The sequence below is a fragment of the Varanus komodoensis genome, unplaced genomic scaffold (genome assembly GCF_004798865.1).
Source record: "Varanus komodoensis strain SLA01 unplaced genomic scaffold, ASM479886v1 scaffold30, whole genome shotgun sequence".
NCBI classification, from domain to species: Eukaryota; Metazoa; Chordata; class Lepidosauria; order Squamata; family Varanidae; genus Varanus; species Varanus komodoensis.
The window spans coordinates 920,880-942,171 of NW_025335762.1; the positions used below are offsets into that span (position 1 = coordinate 920,880).

The 21,292-nt window shown below is 52.2% G+C and overlaps 1 protein-coding gene across 3 annotated transcripts in view; it reads left to right on the plus strand.

The window, feature by feature from the left end:
* KAT6A (lysine acetyltransferase 6A) overlaps nucleotides 1-8,296 on the plus strand; it is a 64,505-nt gene extending 56,209 nt beyond the window's left edge. For all 3 annotated transcript variants that reach the window (XM_044437299.1, XM_044437301.1, XM_044437300.1), the window contains 2 exons: nucleotides 968-1,268; nucleotides 3,404-8,296. In XM_044437299.1, coding sequence (XP_044293234.1) covers nucleotides 968-1,268; nucleotides 3,404-6,003 — 2,901 coding nt within the window. In that variant the 3' untranslated portion in view covers nucleotides 6,004-8,296. The remainder of the gene's footprint in view (nucleotides 1-967; nucleotides 1,269-3,403) is intronic.
* Nucleotides 8,297-21,292: the final 12,996 nt, after the last annotated feature.

Sequence of the window (21,292 nt, forward strand, 5' to 3'; positions counted from 1 at the left end):
CATTTAGACTTCAGCCAGTGACCATGGGTTGCTGTGTAACCAAAGAACCAGGGCACAGTGGGCTAAGCAAACCAGCGTGAACCTACAATTAATTAACCCACAGTTTGCCCAGAAATGGGCTCTTTATGTAAAGGAAATACAATGGGTTGGATTCAGGCTAAGTTGTCCTAACTAGTTTACTCAGGATGCCACCAAATGCATATAAATCTTCCTTTGAGGCAGAATTTAGTGGGTGGGACTCTGTGCTTCTCTCTCTGCATCCCATAGTTAGTTCAATATTTTGGCTTGTCTTTATGGTTGGAATAAAGTGTATTGCATTGAGCCTTGGACTTTTGATCAAAAAAATCAGCCTGCTGGAAGTGTGGTTGTTGATTTCAGGCTACTAGAATCAATAGGGTTAATTGCTAGAAATGAAGCTACCGGGGGCGGGGGGTTACTATTTTTTCAAGAGCAAGACAGGTGAATTTACCATAGTTTGCATAACCCCTCAGCAATTGATGAGGCATTTTAAAAAACTGGGAGGGAAGGGAAAGACCATTCTGCGGTACAGTTGGCTGAATTGTTGCAGCAGCCAAATCAAGGTTCTTGCACATGCATAGGCACTTCTCCCTGGGGTGCCTTTTGCCTATTTGCACGGAGCTGGCATGACCTCTTTGGGGTTGCTGCATACATAGCAAGTGTCGCCCTGGGAAGAAGGCAGCAAAGCCGCTGAGGGCCTGCACCCAGCTACTTCCTGTTTGGCCTTCTGGGGCTCTGTGAAATCGCCCATTGGCTTGCCTTGTGTAAGTTTTTAGAATAGAAGCTAGTGGCTCCCACTCCCCTCTGGAAAGCGATTGTCTTGTGGGTGCAAGATAGCAGATTTCATACTCCTTCTGGGCATTGGAAGTTCACAGTTTTGGGAGATGGTGCTCAAGGTGCATTTCCCCATGTTTACCACTGTTTCTCTCTTTTTGACTGTCTTCTGTAGAAGCCCATTCCCCGGAAGAAGCGGGTCCGTAAGCGTAAATACCACAACAGCAGTGTTGTGACTGAGACCATCTCTGAAACAACGGAGGTCCTGGTGGACGAGCCGTTCGAAGACTCTGATTCGGAGAGGCCCATGCCTCAGCTGGAGCCCACCTTCGAGATGGAGGATGAGGAGGATGAGGAGGAAAGCGAGCTGTTCTCCAGAGGATACCTTCGCCGCCTCTCTCCCCAGGGCTCCCTTCGTCACAGGCCCTCCTCAAAGAGAGGGTCTCATGGTGGAGAAGACTCAGACGATGCCGCTGGTATGCATCCCCAGCAGTGCTGGGTGTGGGGCTTGTCTGTCGCATGGAAGGCAGGCGCTGGCTTTCTCTCCTGAGGTCTCGCTGAAATGTGCCAGACTGCCCGGGCATGACTGAATATGCGCCAGCAGGCTTGCTTAGCCGTTTGCTCCACCCTGCGGAAGGGCCAGAGCTGTGGCAGCTGGAGAAGGAAGGAGTGAGGAGAGCAAAGATATGTGGGGGCACGGATGCAGAGGGAGGGCATTCTGCTGGCATCCTGGCAAGGAAGAGCTTAGACTAGGGATACCTGTCTTGGGACTGAGCTGAAAGCCCCGCCCTTCACCCCCTGCTGGGCCAGAGGTGCAGCGAAAAGGGGCTTCATTGCCCTCGAGCAGAGGGTCACTTTGCGATTCACCTCCTGCTGAAGTGACTAAGCCAAGGACCCTCCTGTGTGCTTGTGGGAGAGGATAAAAGAAGCCCGACGCAGTGTATCTGCGCATTAACAGTGCACAGCCCACCCGTTGTCCTGCGTTCAGCTGGTGGCAACATTCTGGAGGCTGCCAAATGAGCTTCTATCCCATAATGTCTGTTAGTCTCAGTTTAGCTCCTCTGCTTACAGCCACTGGCAACACATGCCTTTCGAGACTGAGTATCCCCGTCTGCAAGCACAGAAGGACAGAATAAGCCCAAAGGCGTAACATCACAGAGCCTCAGACCAGCTTATTTTTTATGCTGGCGCTGCAAGTAAAGCTGTTTTCCCTTTCACATATTTATCACCATCCCTTAACCATGCTAAAAGACAAGTTCTTATCAGAATCATTGGTGACAGTAGTCTTTTTCAGCATTTCAGCCAAAACCCTTTTTCTGAGAGGTGCCTAGGGTTGTCCTCCTGACCAAAGAACATGAAGAGTAGCTTTGCAGGAATTGTATCTTCTAGACAACCTGAACACCTGCCTGGAACTGGAGGGCTGCAAAAGCCGCCCTGAGCCAATAGCGTATTAAGCTTGCGCTAAGCTTCCTGCTCACAATCAAAACCAGTAGCACAGGCGGGGGGGGGGGGGGGGGGGGGGGGGGGCGGGGGGATGCGTCTGCCCGGTTGTGCCTGCCTTTCCTTAGCCCATCCGTTGCCAAAGCCAGTTACACAGCCCCATTCAGCAGGGCCAGTGGTCAGGAATGATGGAAGCTGTAGTCTAAAACGCTTACAGGCCACCAGGCTGGGGAAGGCTGCAATAGACCATTCCCTTTGAATTACACTAGTTCAGTTCGACAATGCACAAATACTTTCTCTGCCAGGAATAGCCAAGCACGGTGTTTTTATGAGACTGAAACATTTTAACCCTCCAGTTGCTTTGTTATCCAATTTTTAATTGGGCCGACTGCATTTAGGGTAGAATCCTGTGCTTGCTGGCCAGTATTTTAGTCTTTCCCAGCAATAGCTGGATAGTAACAGCTGCCTACCTGATAGAGCATGGCTGGGTTAATATGATTAATATTAATAAATTAATTTGAAAAGTGTCCCTTTAGCTCTTGAACTGTGTCACATCAGTGCAGCCAGCCTTCTTGGCATGTGCACCCCACAGGGAAGCTGTGCTTCTGCCTCTAGCAGTAGGATAGCTGCAGAAGGCCTGGCCAGCAGCCTTCCTGCTTCTGTCCAAGAGCACCACAGCATTGCAAAGTGCCAAGTCTGAAAGGTGGGACAGTCTCTACAGATGCAGAGGTGCAGTTGGTGAGTGTAAGTTCTGGGGTAACCAAAGGTTACAGGGTGTCAGTTTTCCAGTAATAACAATGACCACAAGGATCAATCGGCATTCTGCAGTTTTAACAGATCGGCTAGCCAGTGCCATTTGGTGGCAGTGAATATTAAGTGTACTCTTCTTAGCTCTTGCTGGGGTTTCAGCTACCTTGGTGTAATAGGGAATGAGTGATAGTTAAAATATTTCCTTTGACTAATGACTAAACAGTAAGCTAGCTTGCATTTGCTTCAGCATCTTAGAGAAGCAACGCTGTTGGGTTTTTGGTAATTACAAGTAATCAATATTGGAAGACAGATGATCAGACAGTTGATCAGCTATAAACCCTAGTAAGTAAAAGAGATGACTAGTCCAGCAGTCTAATCTGTGTTATTCTGCCCTACCCCAATCTGTTTGCATCTTCTTCAGGCTCTCCAACCTTGAAACCAGTCTCTGTGCTGAGAAAAAGTGAAGCAAAAGATTCTCCACTCCAGCCAGACACTTCCACCCCCATGAAAAAGAAGAAGGGCTGGCCCAAGGGCAAAAGCCGCAAGCCCATCCACTGGAAGAAGAGGCCCGGCCGCAAGCCAGGCTTCAAACTGAAGAGGGGGAAGGTGCTAGCACCTGCTCCGGAAGAGGCCTCGGACCCTGCGGAAGTCTCACCGAAGCCTGGGCGCAAGTCAAAAGCGCAGGAGAAGGAAGAGCAAGTTGAGCAGAAGGAAGACCTCCTGCCTGTGGCAGAGGAAAGGAAAGAGGACGATGGGCCGGCCGATGTTGGGGATCTGGGAGAAGAAGAGGAAGATGCGCCTGCCTCCGATGCGAGGGCAGCTTCGCCCGTAGAGAGCAGCAGCAGCCCAGCAGTGGAAGTCAAGGAATCTGAAATGGAGGAAGAAGTGGAGAAGCCACAGGCCCTGGAAGAGCAGAGGCAGTCTGAGGAGGAGCAGCAGGAGATGGAGGAACCTGAGCATGACCAGGAGGAGGAGGAGGAGGAAGTGGCAGCAGTAGCTAACCAGAATGAAGACCATGATGCGGACGATGAAGAAGATGATGGCCACGTCGAGCCCACCAAGAAGAATGAGCTAGAAGAGCAGGCAGTGAAAGAGGGGCTCAAGGAAGAACCGGATGTACAGGAGCCTTTTTTAGAAACAAGCACACAGGATGGCCGAGAAGAAGACGTCAAGAACAAGAGTGAGGGGGAGGCAGATTCGGAGGAAGAGCAGGCTTCTCACGAGACGTCCGTGGGGTCAGACCCTGTCCCTGGTTCCGAAGATGACCCAGAGGAAGAGCAGCATGCTAAGGAGGAGCTGATGGAGCTGAAGGAAGAGGAGCCGATCCCTCACAGCGAGCTGGATCTCGAGACTGTCCAGGCGGTCCAGTCCTTGACCCAAGAGGAGGAGAACAACGAGCACGACGTGTCCTACCAGGACTGTGAGGAGACGCTGGCGGCCTGCCAGAACCTGCAGAGCTACACCCAAGCGGAGGAGGATCCCCAGATGTCGATGGTCGAGGACTGCCAGGCCTCCGAGCACAACAGCCCCATCTCCTCCGTCCAGTCGCACCCCAGCCAGTCCGTGCGCTCCGTCAGCAGCCCCAGCGTGCCCAGCACTCTGGAGAGCGGCTACACTCAGATCAGCCCCGAGCAGGGCTCCCTCTCCGCACCTTCTATGCAGAACATGGAGACCAGCCCCATGATGGATGTGCCTTCCGTCTCGGACCATTCCCAGCAGGTGGTGGACAGCGGCTTCAGCGACCTCGGCAGCATCGAGAGCACCACGGAGAACTACGAGAACCCGAGCAGCTACGACTCCACCATGGGGGGCAGCATCTGCGGCAACAACTCCTCGCAGAGCAGCTGCTCCTACGGCGGGCTGTCCTCCTCCAGCAGCCTCACCCAGAGCAGCTGCGTCGTCACGCAGCAGATCGCCAGCATGGGCAACAGCTGCAGCCTGCTGCCCCAGGGCAGCGTCCCGCCGGCCACCAGCTGCAGCATCAAGTCCCCTCAGAGCTGTGTGGTGGAGAGGCCCCCCAGCAACCAGCAGCCGGCCCCGCAGCCCCCGCAGCCCCCGGCCCAGGCCCAGCAGCCGCAGCCCCCACCGCCCTCGCAGCAGCAGGCCCCGCTCTCGCAGTGCAGCATGAACAACAGCTTCACGCCAGCGCCGATGATCATGGAGATCCCCGAGTCCGGCGGCGCCGGCAACATCAGCATCTACGAGCGGATCCCCGGGGATTTCGGGGCCGGGGGCTACTCCCAGCCGTCGGCCACCTTCAGCCTGGCCAAGCTGCAGCAGCTGACCAACACCATCATGGACCCGCACGCCATGCCTTACAGCCACTCCCCTGCCGTGACGTCCTATGCAACCAGCGTGTCCTTGTCCAACACTGGCCTGGCGCAGCTGGCCCCGTCGCACCCCCTGGCCGGGGCGCCCCAAGCACAGGCCACCATGACGCCCCCGCCCAACCTGTCCTCCACCGCCATGAACCTCACCGCGCCCCTGCTCCAGTGCAACATGTCCACCCCCAACATCGGCATCCCCCACACCCAGCGGCTGCAGGGGCAGATGCCGGTCAAGGGGCACATCTCCATCCGCTCCAAGTCGGCACCCCTGCCCGCCGCGGCGGCCCACCAGCAGCAGCTGTACGGCCGCAACCCCCCGGCGGTCGCCATGCCGGCGGGCCCCCGCGCCCTCGCCGTCCAGCGGGGCATGAACATGGGGGTGAACCTGATGCCGACGGCCCCGTACAACGTCAACTCCGTGAATGTGAACACGCTGAACGCCATGAACAGCTACCGGATGACCCAGCCCATGATGAACAGCGGCTACCACAGCAACCCGGCCTACATGAACCAGACGGCTCAGTATCCTATGCAGATGCAAATGGGAATGATGGGGAGCCAGGCCTATCCCCAGCAGCCTATGCAGCCAAACCCTCACGGGAACATGATGTACACTGGCCCCTCGCATCACAGCTACATGAACGCTGCCGGGGTGCCCAAGCAGTCCCTCAACGGGCCCTACATGAGGAGATGAGCAAGAGGAACTGGCAATCTTAAAACACAGAGACACAAAACTAACTGAAATCTCTCTATAAATAAAGGAACCTTTTATACTGACAAACCAGAGACAATGGACCTTTTTCCAGTTAAATATTGCTGTAGATCTTAGATGGGGTTTTGTTCCTTTCGGTTTATTTTATTTTACTTTTAGGGGGCCTGGTCTTTATTCTTTTCACGTTTTGTGGGGGTCTCTTCCTTTGGATCTTTGTTTTTCTTCACAATCCTGAAACACTTCACAGTTCGAATCCATTTTTAAAATGGGGTCTGGGTGTTTTGGTTTGTTTGTTTTGTTTTGTTTTGTTTTTCAGGGAGGGGGTTGAACATGTGCACCAAAACCTTTCCAGTATATAACAAAGAGCCTTACTTTGCTTACCACCCAGGCAGAGTGCGTGGAAAACGGTCTCCTCCTCCTCCTCTCATTTCCAGACATCATATTTCCCCCCCCCCCCCGCCCTGTGCACAGCTCCCAAGGTGGCCCAACTGCTAATGGTCATTTCCTTCCTGCCCTCCCCACCGTCTGTTTTGTACTTCAGGCCTAAAAGAAGTTTCTGGTGTGGTGGTGAAGGGTCCATTCCCCGCTGTCATTGCCCCAGCCGTGGGAACGCTGTACAGGTTATCCTCCCCCTAGGATGAACCGAAGCACGGTTTAAGCGTAACTTTTGAAGAGTGTGCCCGTCGCAGTGCCCCAGAAAGACACCGGCCGAGCAGTCGCATTTCAAGGAGGAGCTGCGTGCAGCCTTACAGTGGGGTGGGGGTTCAGAGAAGCACAGTCCTCGGCGCGTGGCAGACCAGCCCTTGGAGTGGGGCCGCGCCTCTCCGGAGGCACGCTGCCCCTTAGCACATCGTGGGGCGCTGGCACGGGCCCTCTCCGCCTCGCCCAGCGGTTGCCGGCCCGCAGGGAGAACGCGCCAGGGCCCCCCCCCCTTGCCTGCCTCTGCGCCAGCATCCCACACGGTCCAGCTGCCGGGGGGTTTTCTCATCCGTGCTGCAGGGAGACGGCCAACGCCTGCGCTGGGCCACCCACCCAGTCCCGCGGCCCGGCCCGCCTGCACCTGACTGCAAGGAGGGGAAAACGTAGCTTGCCCTTCTAATGTAAAGTTCTATGTATATTCGTGTAGAGCTACAGACGCACTTAGATTGACTTAGATGTGTAAAGAATTTTTTTTTCAAAGAAACCTGAAAGGCAGTTGTGGAGGGGGGAGGGGGGCTCCACTGCACTAAAATGGACTTCCTCTGTACTGTTGAGTATAAAACGGCAGAATCCCCGGGGCTTCCGGCCCCGTTCTCTCTTTGTTCTTGAGCATGCGTACAAAGCTGTGCAGAACCCACGGTCCCTGTATATATCTGTAAATCCAGGCTCACCTCCTCTGCGTCAAAAGGTGGCCCTTAAAACCTTCTGCTCCCCAAAGCATCTGCCCTGGGATTGCTCCCCGGTTGCAGGTGGACAGGGGGTGCAGGATCTTGTTGGGGTGTTGAAAACGAAGCTGCGGGCATGAGGGCCGTGAAACCTTTTCTTTTCCTTTTTTTTTTTGTCTGCTGTTACCTTTCTCAGTTTTGGGTTTTTTTTTTTTTTTGTATGGTTTTTTAAAATCAATTGGGCAGCTCCCTTTTTTCCACAAATCTTTGTGACTGTAGAACTATTGTAGAGAACCAATGTTCTTTTCTATATTATTAAAAAAAAATATCCGACACAGTAATATTGGTACCTGTCATTTTTTTTCCACTTCTGTTTAAGAAAAAAATAATAATGTATTTTTAGCAAAATAAACTTGGGTAATCTTCTAAAAGAAATTTAAAAAAAACTCACTGTTAGTGACTTTGATGCCTTTTAAAAAAAAAGAGCTTTTTCATTTCATTCCATCTTTAAAATTTTTTATCTTTGTTGTAGAATATTAAAGACTATTTTAAGAAAGATGAAAATTCTCTTTAAAGAGATCTCTAGAGTGTGTGACTAGAGCTCCAGATGCCTCTAAAGCCGCATGTACAAAATGAAGCCGCGTCTATTCCTGTCTGTTTATATTTGCTTTTCCTGTTTTGTAACTTCTTTGTACTTTGTTCTTGGTGACTTGTAAGCTTAAAAAGGGGAAGGGGTGCCTGGATGATTAACCCTTTGTAATTCTTCATGTCATGCGCTCCTGGGCCGGCCGGCCTCCCTTCCTCTCCTTGTATGTAATATCACTTTTTCCCTCCCCCCTTTCTAGCAAGTACTTTCAAAAGAACTCTGTACATTTTAACATAAAAAATAAATTATGTTGAGCCATTTTGGATGTCTGGTTTTGCACATGGAATCTTTCTTCCTCTGAAATGTTAGGAGAGTTGAACTTGGTGTCCCAAACCTGTGGCAGTTTTCTTTTTGGCTTTTTTTTTGGGGGGGGGGGTGGTAGGAAGTGGGGAGGCCCAGCAGCACATACACTTTGACCTGCATCGATCCCATGATTGAAAACACCTACGAACTTTTGTATGACTTCTGCTAAAAAAAAGTGTCACACCCATTCAGAGGCACAGGAAGAAAGAGTTCCCTGGAAGGGCAGCCTTGGCAAGGCTGGATGGACAGCTCTGCCCATTCCTGCTCCTCTTCCACATATCCCTGGTCACCAGTGAAACGCAGCAGCACTTCTTAGCTAGGCTGCTGCTTCGCTCGTCCCGTGAAATGTCCCCCAGCAGCGCAGCCAGCGAGACCAGAGCTAAGATCTAGAGGGCGCCTCACCAGGGGGTTCCGCGCTGTGCCCTGAACCCACGGTTTTACCCAAAGGGCCCCCCAGCCCCGCCTCATCCACCCGACTGCAGCAAAGGCCTCGGCAGACTCTTCTGCTTGGGTCGCTGCACGGGGCCCTGGCAAGCAGTGAGCATCTGGGGAGATCCTCGGAGCAAGAGCGGGGAGAGGAGCCCTTCGTGTGCATGTCCCGGCTGGGCAAGCAGATGCGCTAAATAATTAGGGACGTCCTAGCCTTGGGGGGCAGAGCGGAGCCTGATTATCCTAGGGCAGACAACTACGCCCTCGTGTTGGGAGATGGCTATGAAAGCTTGGAATGTGGTAGTTGGAAGCCATCTTGCAGGAAGAACTAGCCACGCTCCCCCAGATGTGAGTGGCTGCCCACTTTTGCCTCTCCACCTTGTCTCCAGCTGGCCAAAAGGCAAAACACGCGTGGAGGGAGTGGTGCACCGGACTTCTTTGTAGATCTAGGTGGGTCGGCATTTGCCGATTGCAGAAGAAGGGATTCCTTTAGCAGTGGTAATTCATTTTCACCACAGGCGCCTTTCCAGGCTGTTGGTGTGTTCTCTGCTGCAAGTGTTGCCCAAAGTTGCAGAGGCTGCAGGCAAGCGGCTGCGAAGGAGCCGCATTCAACACCGGATCCTGGCAGGGAAACTACCCCTTGAGCGGTCCCTGCATCTTACTGCCCTGCCCTCTCGGCGACTGCGGACCAAAGGAGGTTTCCCTGAAACTTCCTCTAGGGGGCCTGCTCCAGGGATGCTTATTTGGTGCAAAAGGTGTACCCAGAAGATGGCATTTGGGCTGGCTTGGTTAAATCAATAAACCATGCGTTAAAAGTACAATTAACAACATGAGAATGAACGCAGCCTCCAAGCTGACCCACCTGCTTACGTGCCAAAGGCCAGCTTGAATGACAGCAGTTTTGCTGCTGGTTGAAGGACGGTTTCCCATAGCGGGGAGTCCCACGACCTGGGAGTAGCCTCCGAGAAGGTCTTCCCAGGAAGTCCTTCATGAGCACCTGCAGCCCTGCTAGCCCTGGAGGAATTTGGAAGATGGACAGTGCTTCCGGGGGGCCCAGTGAAGACCCTTCTTGCATTCTACTTTTGTTTCAATGTTAGGAAGCTGCCTTCTGTTCCCTTGGCTTGTCAGAATCCAAACCCTGGCAGTCTCTGCACCGTGACAGGCCTGTCCAAGAGCACCTCCTTCTCCAAGAGTCGCTGAGCAACGCATCCACACAATTCTATTCCACGTTACTCTGCCTGGGTGAGTAAACTGGACAGCGAAGGAGGCTGCCTGGAAGAAACTGGGTGGATTCGAAACATGCTGCAGGAGAACCTTGTGACTGTCTCGCAGTGACAGAACAAATCAGGGGTCCTAGATCAATTCATGCCAGAGATTGCCCCGGAAGCCAAAATGCCAACTTGAAACTTCAAGGATATGATGTGAAAGGAAAGAAGCTCACTGGAGAAGACAATCGTGCCAGGGCAAGTCGGAAAACAGAGACGAGGAAGACCAACTCTGAGATGGATCGAGGCCATAGAAGAAGCCACAGCCTCGAGTCTGCAAGGGCTGAGACGCCGCCAAGCGTGGGGCAGTTTGGAGGGCGTCCATTCCTGAGGTCGTTGGTCGGAGAAGACTTGCCGGCAGGTAACAAACTAGAATTCACTTGCGGGTTTACCTGCCCTTGCTTGCATCCAGCTGTGGCTGCACGGGGTCGGGGTTGAGTCCCAGTCTGGTTCAGCTGGGTGCTCAGGTGCTCATCTCAGTTTGGAGGCCACGGTTATCCTCGGAAAGGGACAAATGGAAAGAGACATCACCCTGCAGTAGGCAGAGGAGACGGGAGGAAGCTGTTTGTATAGCCGGGCTCCTAAACAGCAACGCTTTAAGCAAGAGCTGCTAATGGTGTTCGACGCAATTTCTTAGCAGAACTGGATGAAATGCACAGGAATAGCTGTCCCTTCTGAGGGTATTAAGCCCACCAAGTTTCAGATAGAAGAATTGCACGGAGCTTTGTGCAAGGAGCATCTTTACCATTCGGACCCCTCCAAAGAAGGAAGCCCTTTTCCATAGAACATGGATGTGGGGTGGAATACTGGTTATGTAAGCAAAATAAAGCATAGAGATGCTGTAGTTTTCTTGGAAGGGGGGTATTTTATTTCAATTGTATTTTGTTGGGGAAAGCAATTCTCTCCCCCTTAAGTCATGTTTTGAGGGCAATTTGTGTGAGCATAGAGGTACCCCAGGCAAGAAACATGCAACATTTTAGATGGATGAGTTCAGGTGCAAGAAGTTAGGATGACTAGACAGTCTAAGGCATCTGTTCATTGTATTCTTGGCACCGAAGTCACAATGATGTGTGTGCAGCCTGGCAGAGGTAGAAAAACTTGGCCATGCAGTATTTTCCAAGCGAACGCCATGCTGCATCTCCTCAGGTCCCAGACACTGAGCCCTGGTAAAACCGTTGACTGGGATCTGAAGCTTGAACTGCTACTTGCAAAAGTGCGCCCACGCCCCTCTCTTTCTCTCTTCTCCATCCTGACATTTCCTTCAGGAGAGAGTTTGGATAAAATGTGCCCATTTTTGGAGGCATCCTGCGCATCTCTGCATCCCACGCCTTCAGAAGTGTTCTGCTTCATATCTGGCCACTTTGGAGGAGCCCCCCTGCAGTGCAGACGCCTGCAAATCCGTCCGAATCGGACTGATGCAATGGAGATTCAGCTGGCTCCCACGCCACCCTCGGCACCCGCAAGGTCCGCCTGCTGCCATGGCTTCCCACTCTCCAAGGCATTCTGGGAAAGAAAGGTGGCAGAATGAAACTTCCACAAAGCTGCTGTGTTTAATGAATGCGTTTTTTAAAAGCAGAGGGGGGAAGTGGGAGTTATCCTGGCACACTGAGATTTCCAAGAGCTGCGTTGCCACTGGTGCCGGAATCTCTACACCCTAGAAGTAGGCTAACCCCTTAAGTTATGCACAGTAGCTTTAGTAATGGAAGCTTGAACTTGGAGCTTCTTCCACACTTTCTTTGTAATGTCATCACTACCCAGATGCTGAAGATGAAACTCAAATGCTTCGGCCGCCTAATGAGAAGGAAGGACTCACTGGAGAAGAGCCTAATGCTGGAACAATTGAAGGCAAAAGAAGGAGGGGATGGCAGAGGATGAGGTGGCTGGATGGAGCCCCAGCAGCAGTGGGTTTGAGCTTGAGTGAACTCCGGCGATGGTGGAGGACAGGAAGGTCTGGAGGAGTGTTGTCCATGGGGCCGCAATGGGTCGGACGTGACTTCATGACTAGCAACAAGCAACAGCTCCTGTTTTGGCCTTTGTTTCCTACCCTGAGGTCTGGTGGAGGACTGGAGGCAAAGCTCCCGTCTTACCATCCAGAGAGTGCCAGGTGAGGGAATGCAGGCAAGCAAAATTTCTGACTTTATCTGGAGGGCCTGCTAGGGCTGATCCTGGTTCTCACAGCACCCTTTCACCAGTGTTGCCTGACCAGGCCGGGGCATGATTACAGGCCTCATTCTGTCCAGACCATTCCCCTTTCCCAGCAAAGTCATGCTTCTTGCGAAGCAGACGTGCCCCTCACTGGGGCAGCCGAAGCAGGACCCGTTTGTTCCTGCAGTGACCGGAGGTGGTGTGATTTCAGTGAGCTTGAACTGTGAAACTGCACCTGCTCGGAGTAAAAAATGGGACTAGTACTTAGGGTCTTGTTTTTTGCTCTCAGGAGCGCAGAATGCCAAGTGCAGAATGGGGCTGGCACTGAGTGGGCCGTGTCAGTGTTGCGCCTTGCAAGGGCGGTTACAGGCATGGCCATCGAAGCCCCTCCCCTGGCCGTACAGGGAGCTCAGGGCCTCTGGCCGCAGAAATCCTTTCCAACCAACTGCGGGCTACCCAGGAATCGACCAGTAGATCCAGAGCCCCCTCTTGCTCCCCTGTAGCAGTGCTTAGGCTTGGCAACCAGGAGCCGTGGGCAAGGGAGAGAGCTGCACAACTACGGGGCGACGCTAGGTGGCGGCAATGCTCCAGAGAGGCCCGAGGCTTCTGCAGTGTTTCCTGGCTGCTGCTCTTAGCGCTGCTGCGGTTGCGGAGCGCATCTCAAAGGGCTGATCCGGACTATTCCAAGCCCCAAAAGCCTCGCCCCTCTTTGGTCCCACGTGGGACCATCCACCAGCCCAGCTTGTCCAAAGGGTCTCTGGATAGAGCTTGCACAGGATGAGGTCTTTTATGCCCAGCTCTTGAAGGTCACATTTGGCTTCTTTCTTGTTTTGGCAGATGGCAAGTAACCCGTCGAGTTTTAGATTTCAGTGGGCTTCCTTCACGCCCCTCTTCTACTCTTTCTGAGAGTCATCATTTTGCCATGTTGCTCTTCTGTGATTGTATTTTCTTTCAGTTTCCATCTTAGGTGTGTTCTCGCTTTCATCATTTTAATTATTTGAATACTTTGAGGCCTTTGGGGCTGAAAAGGGAGAAAACAGCGGGATTTCCTCTTGGGGGATCCCTCCAGGGGTGTCATTTGGAGGCCAAGCCTTGCCCACCAACACAACCCTCAAAACATCTTGGGGCAGATCAGGAAGCTTGGCACATGGGCCCAGATCTGCAGAGAAAATGTTTCTCTGCAGAACGGGGACTGTAATTCTCAGAATATTTTCCTGAACTTGCAGTTTGAGTGGATACGTGTCGCTTCGTAAATAAGTGCAAGGAGTCTTTGTACCTTTAGGTTTTGGCTTCACTTACCCAACTTCTACCCATTCTACGACAAGGTTTCGCGATGGCTAGATGGAGGGGATGCAGTGGATGTGGTATACCTGGGTTTCAGCAAGGCCTTTGACAAAGTGCCCCATGATATCCTGGTGGAGAAACTGAGGAGTTTTGGGATACACCAAAGCACTGTCCAGTGGATTAGGGCATGGTTGACTGACTGAAAGCAGAAGGTAACCCATTAACGGGGAATCATCGGGATGGTGGCCAGTGACAAGCGGGGTCCCCCAGGACTCTGTCCTGGGGCCGATCCTGTTTACTCTTTTCATGAATGACATGGAAGAAGGGGTGAACAGTCTGCTGATCAAATTTGCAGACAACACTAAAACTGGAGCAGTGGCCACAACCGAGGAGCAGGTACTCCAGCTCCAAAAGGATCTGGACAGACTATGGAAGTGGGCAGGAGACAACAGGATGGCGTTCAATGTGGATAAGTGCAAGGTCTTGCACTTGGGGCATAGGAATAGCTGGCATAAGTACAGGTTAGGTGACAAGTGGTTGGAGAGCAGCACTTGTGAAAGGGACCTTGGGGTACTGGTTGACTGCAGGCTGAACATGAGTCAGCAGTGTGATGCGGTGGTCAAGAGGGCGAACACCACCCTTGGCTGCATAGCCAGAAGCGTGGCTTCTAGATTGAGGGAGGTATTACTGCCACTCTACACGACTCTGGTGCGCCTGCAGCTGGAGTATTGTGCTCAGGTTTGGGATAGATGGACTTTTTGGCCCATGGGCACCTTTGGGGAATGTCGTGGGCACCACTCCAAAATGGCTGCCACATGGCGAAAGACAAGTCTTTCTGCCCAAATGCTGAGTATGTGGCAGGCTGCAAATGAACCTAAGACACTACACAAGTCTTTTGGATCCACCGTTTTCAGCACAAATAGAAATCCATTTCACAGCAACCCCGAGCTGTGGTAGTTTGGAGCTGTGCCCTGGAGAGCTGGATGATGGGAAAATTGGTACCAAACCAGCTTTTATGTTACTCCAGCAGGTTGTAACCAAGGAGGGCTTCGCTGCAGCCCGGCAGGTAAGAATTCAATGTCCTTTTTCAATTTCCTCTGACTTCTAATATATGGCTTGGACTCCGCATGGGGTGGTTTTAATACGATCTGCTAATGGCTTTAAACTGTCTTGATTAGAAAAAAGGGTTTTAATACTGCGTTTTCAGTGTTTTTAATTAGGGTGGTTTGTATATTTCTAACAAGCTATTTTGTTTCTCTTGATTGGTAAATTACCCAAATAGTGTCTGGGAAATCATACACAGTTAACAGCTCAGATATTTCAATAGTTAAGCAAAGGATTCCTGGCCAGTTTTTCAGCAAAAGAGGAGGCAGTTGCTTGCAAACTTGTACATGAACACGGTACTGAGTGTACACCACTTATTTAAGGTGCAATTCTATACAGATTCAGACAGAAAGGGGCCCTTTTCTGTCAACTTGCACAGGACTTTCCCCTTATTCAATTAATATTCATAGGAATGTTCAATTCATATTCACCTTATGGTTTCTGGATAAGGTACATGTAGATCAATAAATCTATACGAAAGAAATGCAAATTCACTGCGAAGTGGGAGCAACAAGGCTTCCTACTTCCAGCCATTTCCAAAGCCCTGGCCCGGCTGCCGAGCACGTCCCGGTGTCCAGCGAGATGCGTGCGGACGCACTCAAGGGGAGGGCCGACGCCACGCCCCGGGCACACCAAGGGGAAGGCCCTGCAGGGCCGCCGGAGCGCCTCACGGACTGCAGCTCCTGCATGCGATGCCGCCGGGCGGGTCGGGCAGGCCAGGCCAGGTCAGGCCAGGCCAGTGTGTGCAGCCCTCGTGGGCACGTGTCCCTTGAGAGAACCGCTCAGGACGGAGGCAGTTGTGGGTGCTAACCTGGTGGGGCTGGAATTTCCTTGAACATACGCACTCAATCTGAAATACGTAAGTTTTAATAGGCCTTCCAATAATTCATAACTTAGTGGGAAATAGTAACCCAGCCATTCAGGGCTCAACAATCACAGCCTCCCAAATTTGCTGAAGGGAGGGGAAGTTATCCTTATTTGTATCGCATGTAATTGCATGCATCCAGTGCCTGAGGCTTTGCAAAGGATAGCTTTGCAAGTAAAGGCCTCCTTGCACTGTGATTTTGCATGAAGGCTTTTTTGTTTTTCTTTTATATTTCTTTTATTTTTTGCAGAAGTACTTTGGGGAACTCAACAAGCAAAGCAAGAAGACAGCTGCTCTTCCAAATGGGTTGTCCCCCAGGAACTGGTATAGAGGTACACTGCTCTTGGCAATGGAGGTTCATCTAGACACCAATTTCTTTTGCTAGGCCTCTCCTCCATGAATAAATCCAATCCTTCACAAAAAGTTCTCTAGCCAGGGGGATCCCTCCACATCATTTGGCAGTAGATCCTTGAAGCAGCAAAACAAGCAGAGGGAAATAGTCTGCAAGACTGGGAGAAGAGCTGATTTCTCAGCCCGGAGATGCAGAGGAGATGAGAGAGAAAAGAGGACCTTGCACTTTGGCAGGCAGACAGCGTCCCCGCACCTTTCTGCACCCACGTCAGAAGGATAAGCAAGCCCCCACCTTAGAAGACGGCTGAGGATTGGGGCCCTCAGAAATCGATCTCATTCTTTGAACTGGAGATGCAAGGATTAAATTTAAACTTCCCGAGCAGAAAGGCGATGCAGACAAGACTATCTTAAAAGCAGACCTGGTCTCAAAACCAGGCAGGCTGCATTTCACTCCTTGTTGGGAAATGCAAGTGCTTTGGAACAATTCATAGCTCCAGGGTACTGGTAGCCGGAACGTGTCTTCACGTGCAGTTTTGGCGCATTTCCTCTTCGTTTCAGGGTGCGTTGGCACACGGCCAGCCTCCAGATCGGCCTGCATGGCAGTCTTGCCTCGGAGCGATGAGCCTCCATGCAAATATGATGTAGTCACCTTTTCAAAAATCCTGAGCTTGGTTGGAAGGATTCGAAGAATGTTAGCAAAAATGACAACCTGTTTACATTATCCCAGTTCTGTTTGCCTGATGAGGGAGTCATTCCCACACTGGGCCAGGGCGCCCAGCTGCGCCCTGAAGAATGCATGAATGAAACCATGCCAGGCTTTTGTGCCAGAAAGGAGTCTCTCGGCTGCATCTCTGTGTGATTCACTGTTCCGACCACCTCTCTTTCCAGTCAGCCTGAAAACAGAAGCTTGTTCTTCTGACATATCTCTGCAGCAAGCATTACTGGGTAATTCAATCACTTTTGATGCAGAGGCTTGGCAGAAATTCCCACTGCAAAAGACAAGCCCCGTAGTGTCTCTGCAAGAAGCAGTACTCCGCACTTACCTCATCCCCATGGAGAATATGCTCAGAATGTATGCAAAAAACCCAAAAGGATGCATTCCCCTGAAGATGACTTCTTCTTACTTTCTCTTTTCACACCCTAAAGGTAAAACTTGCAAGGTGTAAACATGAAGTGTTTTCAGTCTTGATTTTAAAAAGTGTCTCCTTGCTATAAAAAACTTGGGAGACACTGCAAGAAACTTGTGAAAGAAACAGGATCTGGGGTTTGTGATTATTGCTTCACAAATGCATTTATACATTAATTTTTGCTACTTTGCAGTGTCTTGCTGGCAAATCAATTTTTGGCAGCCCAGAGCAGCAACAATGCGATCTATCGATCTGACACGCTGACAACTTCTGAGATGTTTCTCTTCAGCCTGAATTTGGGGGAGGCAAATAGGTTTCCCAAACTTTTTTTTATTTATTTTTCAATTTATATCCTGCCTTTTTCCTACAAAGGGCTCAAGGCAGCTTACATCATTCTCCTCCTCCATCATATCCCCACAACAACAACCCTGTGAGGTAGGTTGGGCTGAGAGTCTGTGACTGGCCCAAAGTCACCCAGTTGGCTCCATGGCTGAGCGGGGACTAGAACCCAGATCGTCTGAGTCCCAGTCCCATGCTCTTAACCACTACACCACACTGGCTCTCCCAGAGGGCAAACAGGGTGGCCACTTGAAATGCCTGCTGCTTTGGCTCGGAGTGCCAGCAGACGCTCATGGCCTTTCCTTCCTCTGCCTTGGCCATGGACCTGATCCTGCAAAACTACGTGGGCACCGATGCTGCAGCTGAGAGAAATGCGAGCAGAGTCCTCCTCATTCTTGCGTGAGTGCCTTCTGCCCCCCCGCTTCTTAATTCCAGTGTAAATGGGAGAATTCCAGCATTAATTCTAACACTGCTTTCCCGCATTGCGCCGCCTCAGGCCCAGTTTGCCTCAGCTTTCATTCCATTCAGTGAATGTGCATGCATCTTTCTCCTCAGTTCAGGCAGCAGCACAGGCTCAGTCATAAACTCTGCAAATTCGTGAACTTGACATCAGTGATGTACGAGTACATTGAAAGAAAAGCACAGCAAATCCTGTCTTTTTTATTTTTTGTGCCATGTTTACTGCTGCGCACATGTGTTCCGGCGCTAATGCACCAGGCAAAAGAGAACGGATACAGGCAAGCGGGGAATGCACCAACCCAGCATTTCTGCAGTGTTGATCTTGAGCCGCAGCTGGCGATGGTAGCGGAGAGGTGGGGAACGGCTGCAAGACCGCCGAAGGAAACAAACGGGTGCCGAATCAGACGGCTTTTGCAGCTCTCAGGTATCAGCACGGAAGAATTCACTTCTTTGGGAAGATTTCCAGTGTTGGGAACCCCAGAATTCAGGGAGAAAAAGGGTTAGGGAGCAGGTGAGGGAACATGGTGACTCTGTCTGAAAAGAAGATAATGACCTCTTCCACCCAGCAAGCCCCACAAAACCTGCAAGAATCAGCAACCCTCAGGCCTGAGCCCTGGACTTGGGTGTACTTTATAGAGTTCCCCACAGTAACAGCCCTGCTTTTCCAAGTGAACACAAGAACGGCATCCTTTTACACCTCCAAAAGGGTTTACCATGAAGGTGTGGAACTGCTCACCAAAGGTAGGCAGCTCTCTGCATGTCTCCCAGATCAGGGACTCTTGCAGAGATGCAGATGGCAGACTCCTGTTTGGCCAGGAAACTTCTGCAAAGCCTCCGTCTCGGGCAGGGCAGAAATGTGGATGCCACAGAGGGCCGGCTCCAGATCTTGGATGGGCCTCAGGCCAGGTATGCTGCAGGGGCACCTTCTTTCGAGGGGGACCCTCTCACCCCCCCCCCCGCCACTGCCTCTCCTCCTCTTCCTGCTGGTATCGCTTGCAGGGCTGATGCGTGAGACGTGGGCTCGCTGCCCGTGGGCTCGCTGCCTCCTCCTTGCTGCCATGCCCCCCGTCCCACACCCTCTTACTCGTAGCTCCACCGCCGTGCTGTCGAGCTGCAGAGGGGCAGGGAGCATGGAGGCAGAGAGGGGGCTCTTCTCAGGGGGCCCTGCTGGGCCCTGGGAGAGTGCTCAGTCCAGCACTGTGGGCACCAGCTCCAAAACCTTCCCTCAGCAGAGACACAGAAGGGCTGCCAAGCTGGAAGCGGGAACGTCCAGAGCAAATCGCGAAGCGCAGCAGTGACAAGATGGGTGCTTTGATCCCATCAAACCCCAACCAGAACCCCTTCCCACAGACTAGAGTACTCAGACATTCCGGTGCATTCTGGGAGCATGCCCGCCTCCGGTGACATTCAGTACAGGCTTCCGGGGGAGCCGATCCAACCTGGCAGGTGCGTGGCCTGCAAAACGGTGAGCTGTCAGCCCCGGCACTCATTTCGGCGGCCTGTGCAGAAGAAGATGCAGGACCATTCTGCTGCTGCTTTCAGCCCTGCTGAAAGTTTATTTCATTTTTCCTCTTCCCTCTGCATCCCTTTTCCCTTGCGTGCCATGTCTTTTTGAAATCGTGAGCCTGTGGGGAAGGGCATCCACCTTTTACAAATGGCATCCAAGCCATTCTGGCAGCCCTTTTCACTGAGGAATGAAATAAAAATACTTTCCATTTAAAAGCTGAGAAGTGATGGAGTGTCAGAGCTGAACTTACAAGATGTTAAGGGCTCAGTCCTGTGTGTGCTCGGAAAGAATAAAGTCCTGCACTTCCCAGCATTCTTCACAGGGCTTCTTCTGTCTAAACCTTCACAACACAGTATCCTAAACGGTTTTGCTTTTCATGTGCAAGGTTTTTTAAAGTGCAGGTGGCATCTCTTGGGTGGCCAGATAGTGACCAGAACTGCAGCGAGTGGAGAGGGAATGTCAGCCCCTTCTTTCCTTTGTAATTCCAGAAATTGGGAACAAAAGAAAATGCACCCTTTGGAGGAGCTGCTGGCACTAGGAAGGACTCCCTCACCGACTGCCACTGTCTCCCTCTCCATCTTCCACCTGGAAGATTTTCTCCTTCGCTCCTAACATGGGTATGAAGCATTCTGCCTTGAGGAAAATAAGGTCGGGACTGAATCCTGCCCCATTAAGCTGCCTCATTAAGCTGCCCCTGCCCTTCTTCTGGTCTCTGGGATAAGAGCACCCCTCATAGGTGCTGAGCTCCATTCCAGTTTGTACAGGGGAAAATGAACAGCCTGAGCTGAACAAACAGGTTGCATTTGAAAGCCCCCAGGTCCTCACAGTCCCTTTGCTTAAATTAGCATTTTTACAGTGCTTTTCCAGGAGTGTCCAAACCCTTCACATCCCTCACTTATCCGAACAACTGCCCTAGAGGCAGGCAAGTATTAATTATCTCTGTGTTACAAATTATCTCTGTGTTACAAATAGCCTGCTGCTGAGCGGCTTGCTTAACCAGCTAGTGCCATCTTCCCCAACCTCGTGCCCCCCAGGTGTGTGCAGGATGCTGGCAGTTGTACTTTGCTACCTTGTACGGGCACAAAGTCAAGGAGGGCTGATCTAGGGAGTCTGTGGCAGCACCTGTCCTCACGACCGCTTGCCAAATGCTTTGTGTGGCTCAAGTCTTGCTTCCAAGAAAGAATGCACAGGGCCACAAGCCCCCACTTCTCAAAATACGACTAGGTTTGCAACTTCTTGCCTTAGCTCTCCTTGGCATGGTTTCCACCCCCAACGGCTTGAATTACATGGCCAGTGTTCCTGTCCACACACAGAGTGCATTTTTTAAAATCTGCAAGGGGCTGTAGCAGATTTGTAAATAATTTGGGGTCTACAGGCTAGAGGGGGTGGCTTCTAGAGAGCCTGGAATTTCTGGAAAATGAGAGGAGACACCCCCTCCCCCCCAGGAGTTCGCTTGGTGGGTTTCACTAGCAGGACTCTGGTGAATGCCTGAGACTTTCTTCCCAGGGCAGTGCAGAAGGGAGGGCCTTCTCAGTGGGGCCCCCAGGTTCTCCCCCAGGCCCTCCTCCACATGCCTCCACTGGGAGGGTTCGCTATTTCACCGAAATGAGTTCTAACCGCTTTGATGTGCTTCCAGTTGTTGCTTCCTGGAGTTGCTACGTGGTCCGTTTTGGCGAACTTTGGATACGGGGCAGGACGGGAAGGGAAGACTCGTCTTGCTCCCTGCTCTCCCCCGCGCAGCTCCCAACTCCAAGCTCTGGGGCGGACTACGACCCTGCTGCGAAATGCACTCTGCACCTGCTCAGGAGCCCGCTCGAGCGCCCGAGGCTGAGCTCAGCCCTGACGAGCAGATGCGGGCCGAGGGGCGCGGGCCCCGCTCGGCCGAGCGGCGCCGCAGCTGCACCGATTCGGGCCCCCCCGCGCGCCTCCACCGCCTTGGAGCCGCCGCCGCCGCCGCCGCTGCTGCTGCTCGGCTAGCGGCCGCGCGGGGTGCCCGGGAGCTGCCCAGACGCGCCGCCGCCGCCGCCATCCCACCGCCGCAGCGGAGGCGCCCGTGCCTGCGCAGCTTGGCGAGCGGCGGCCC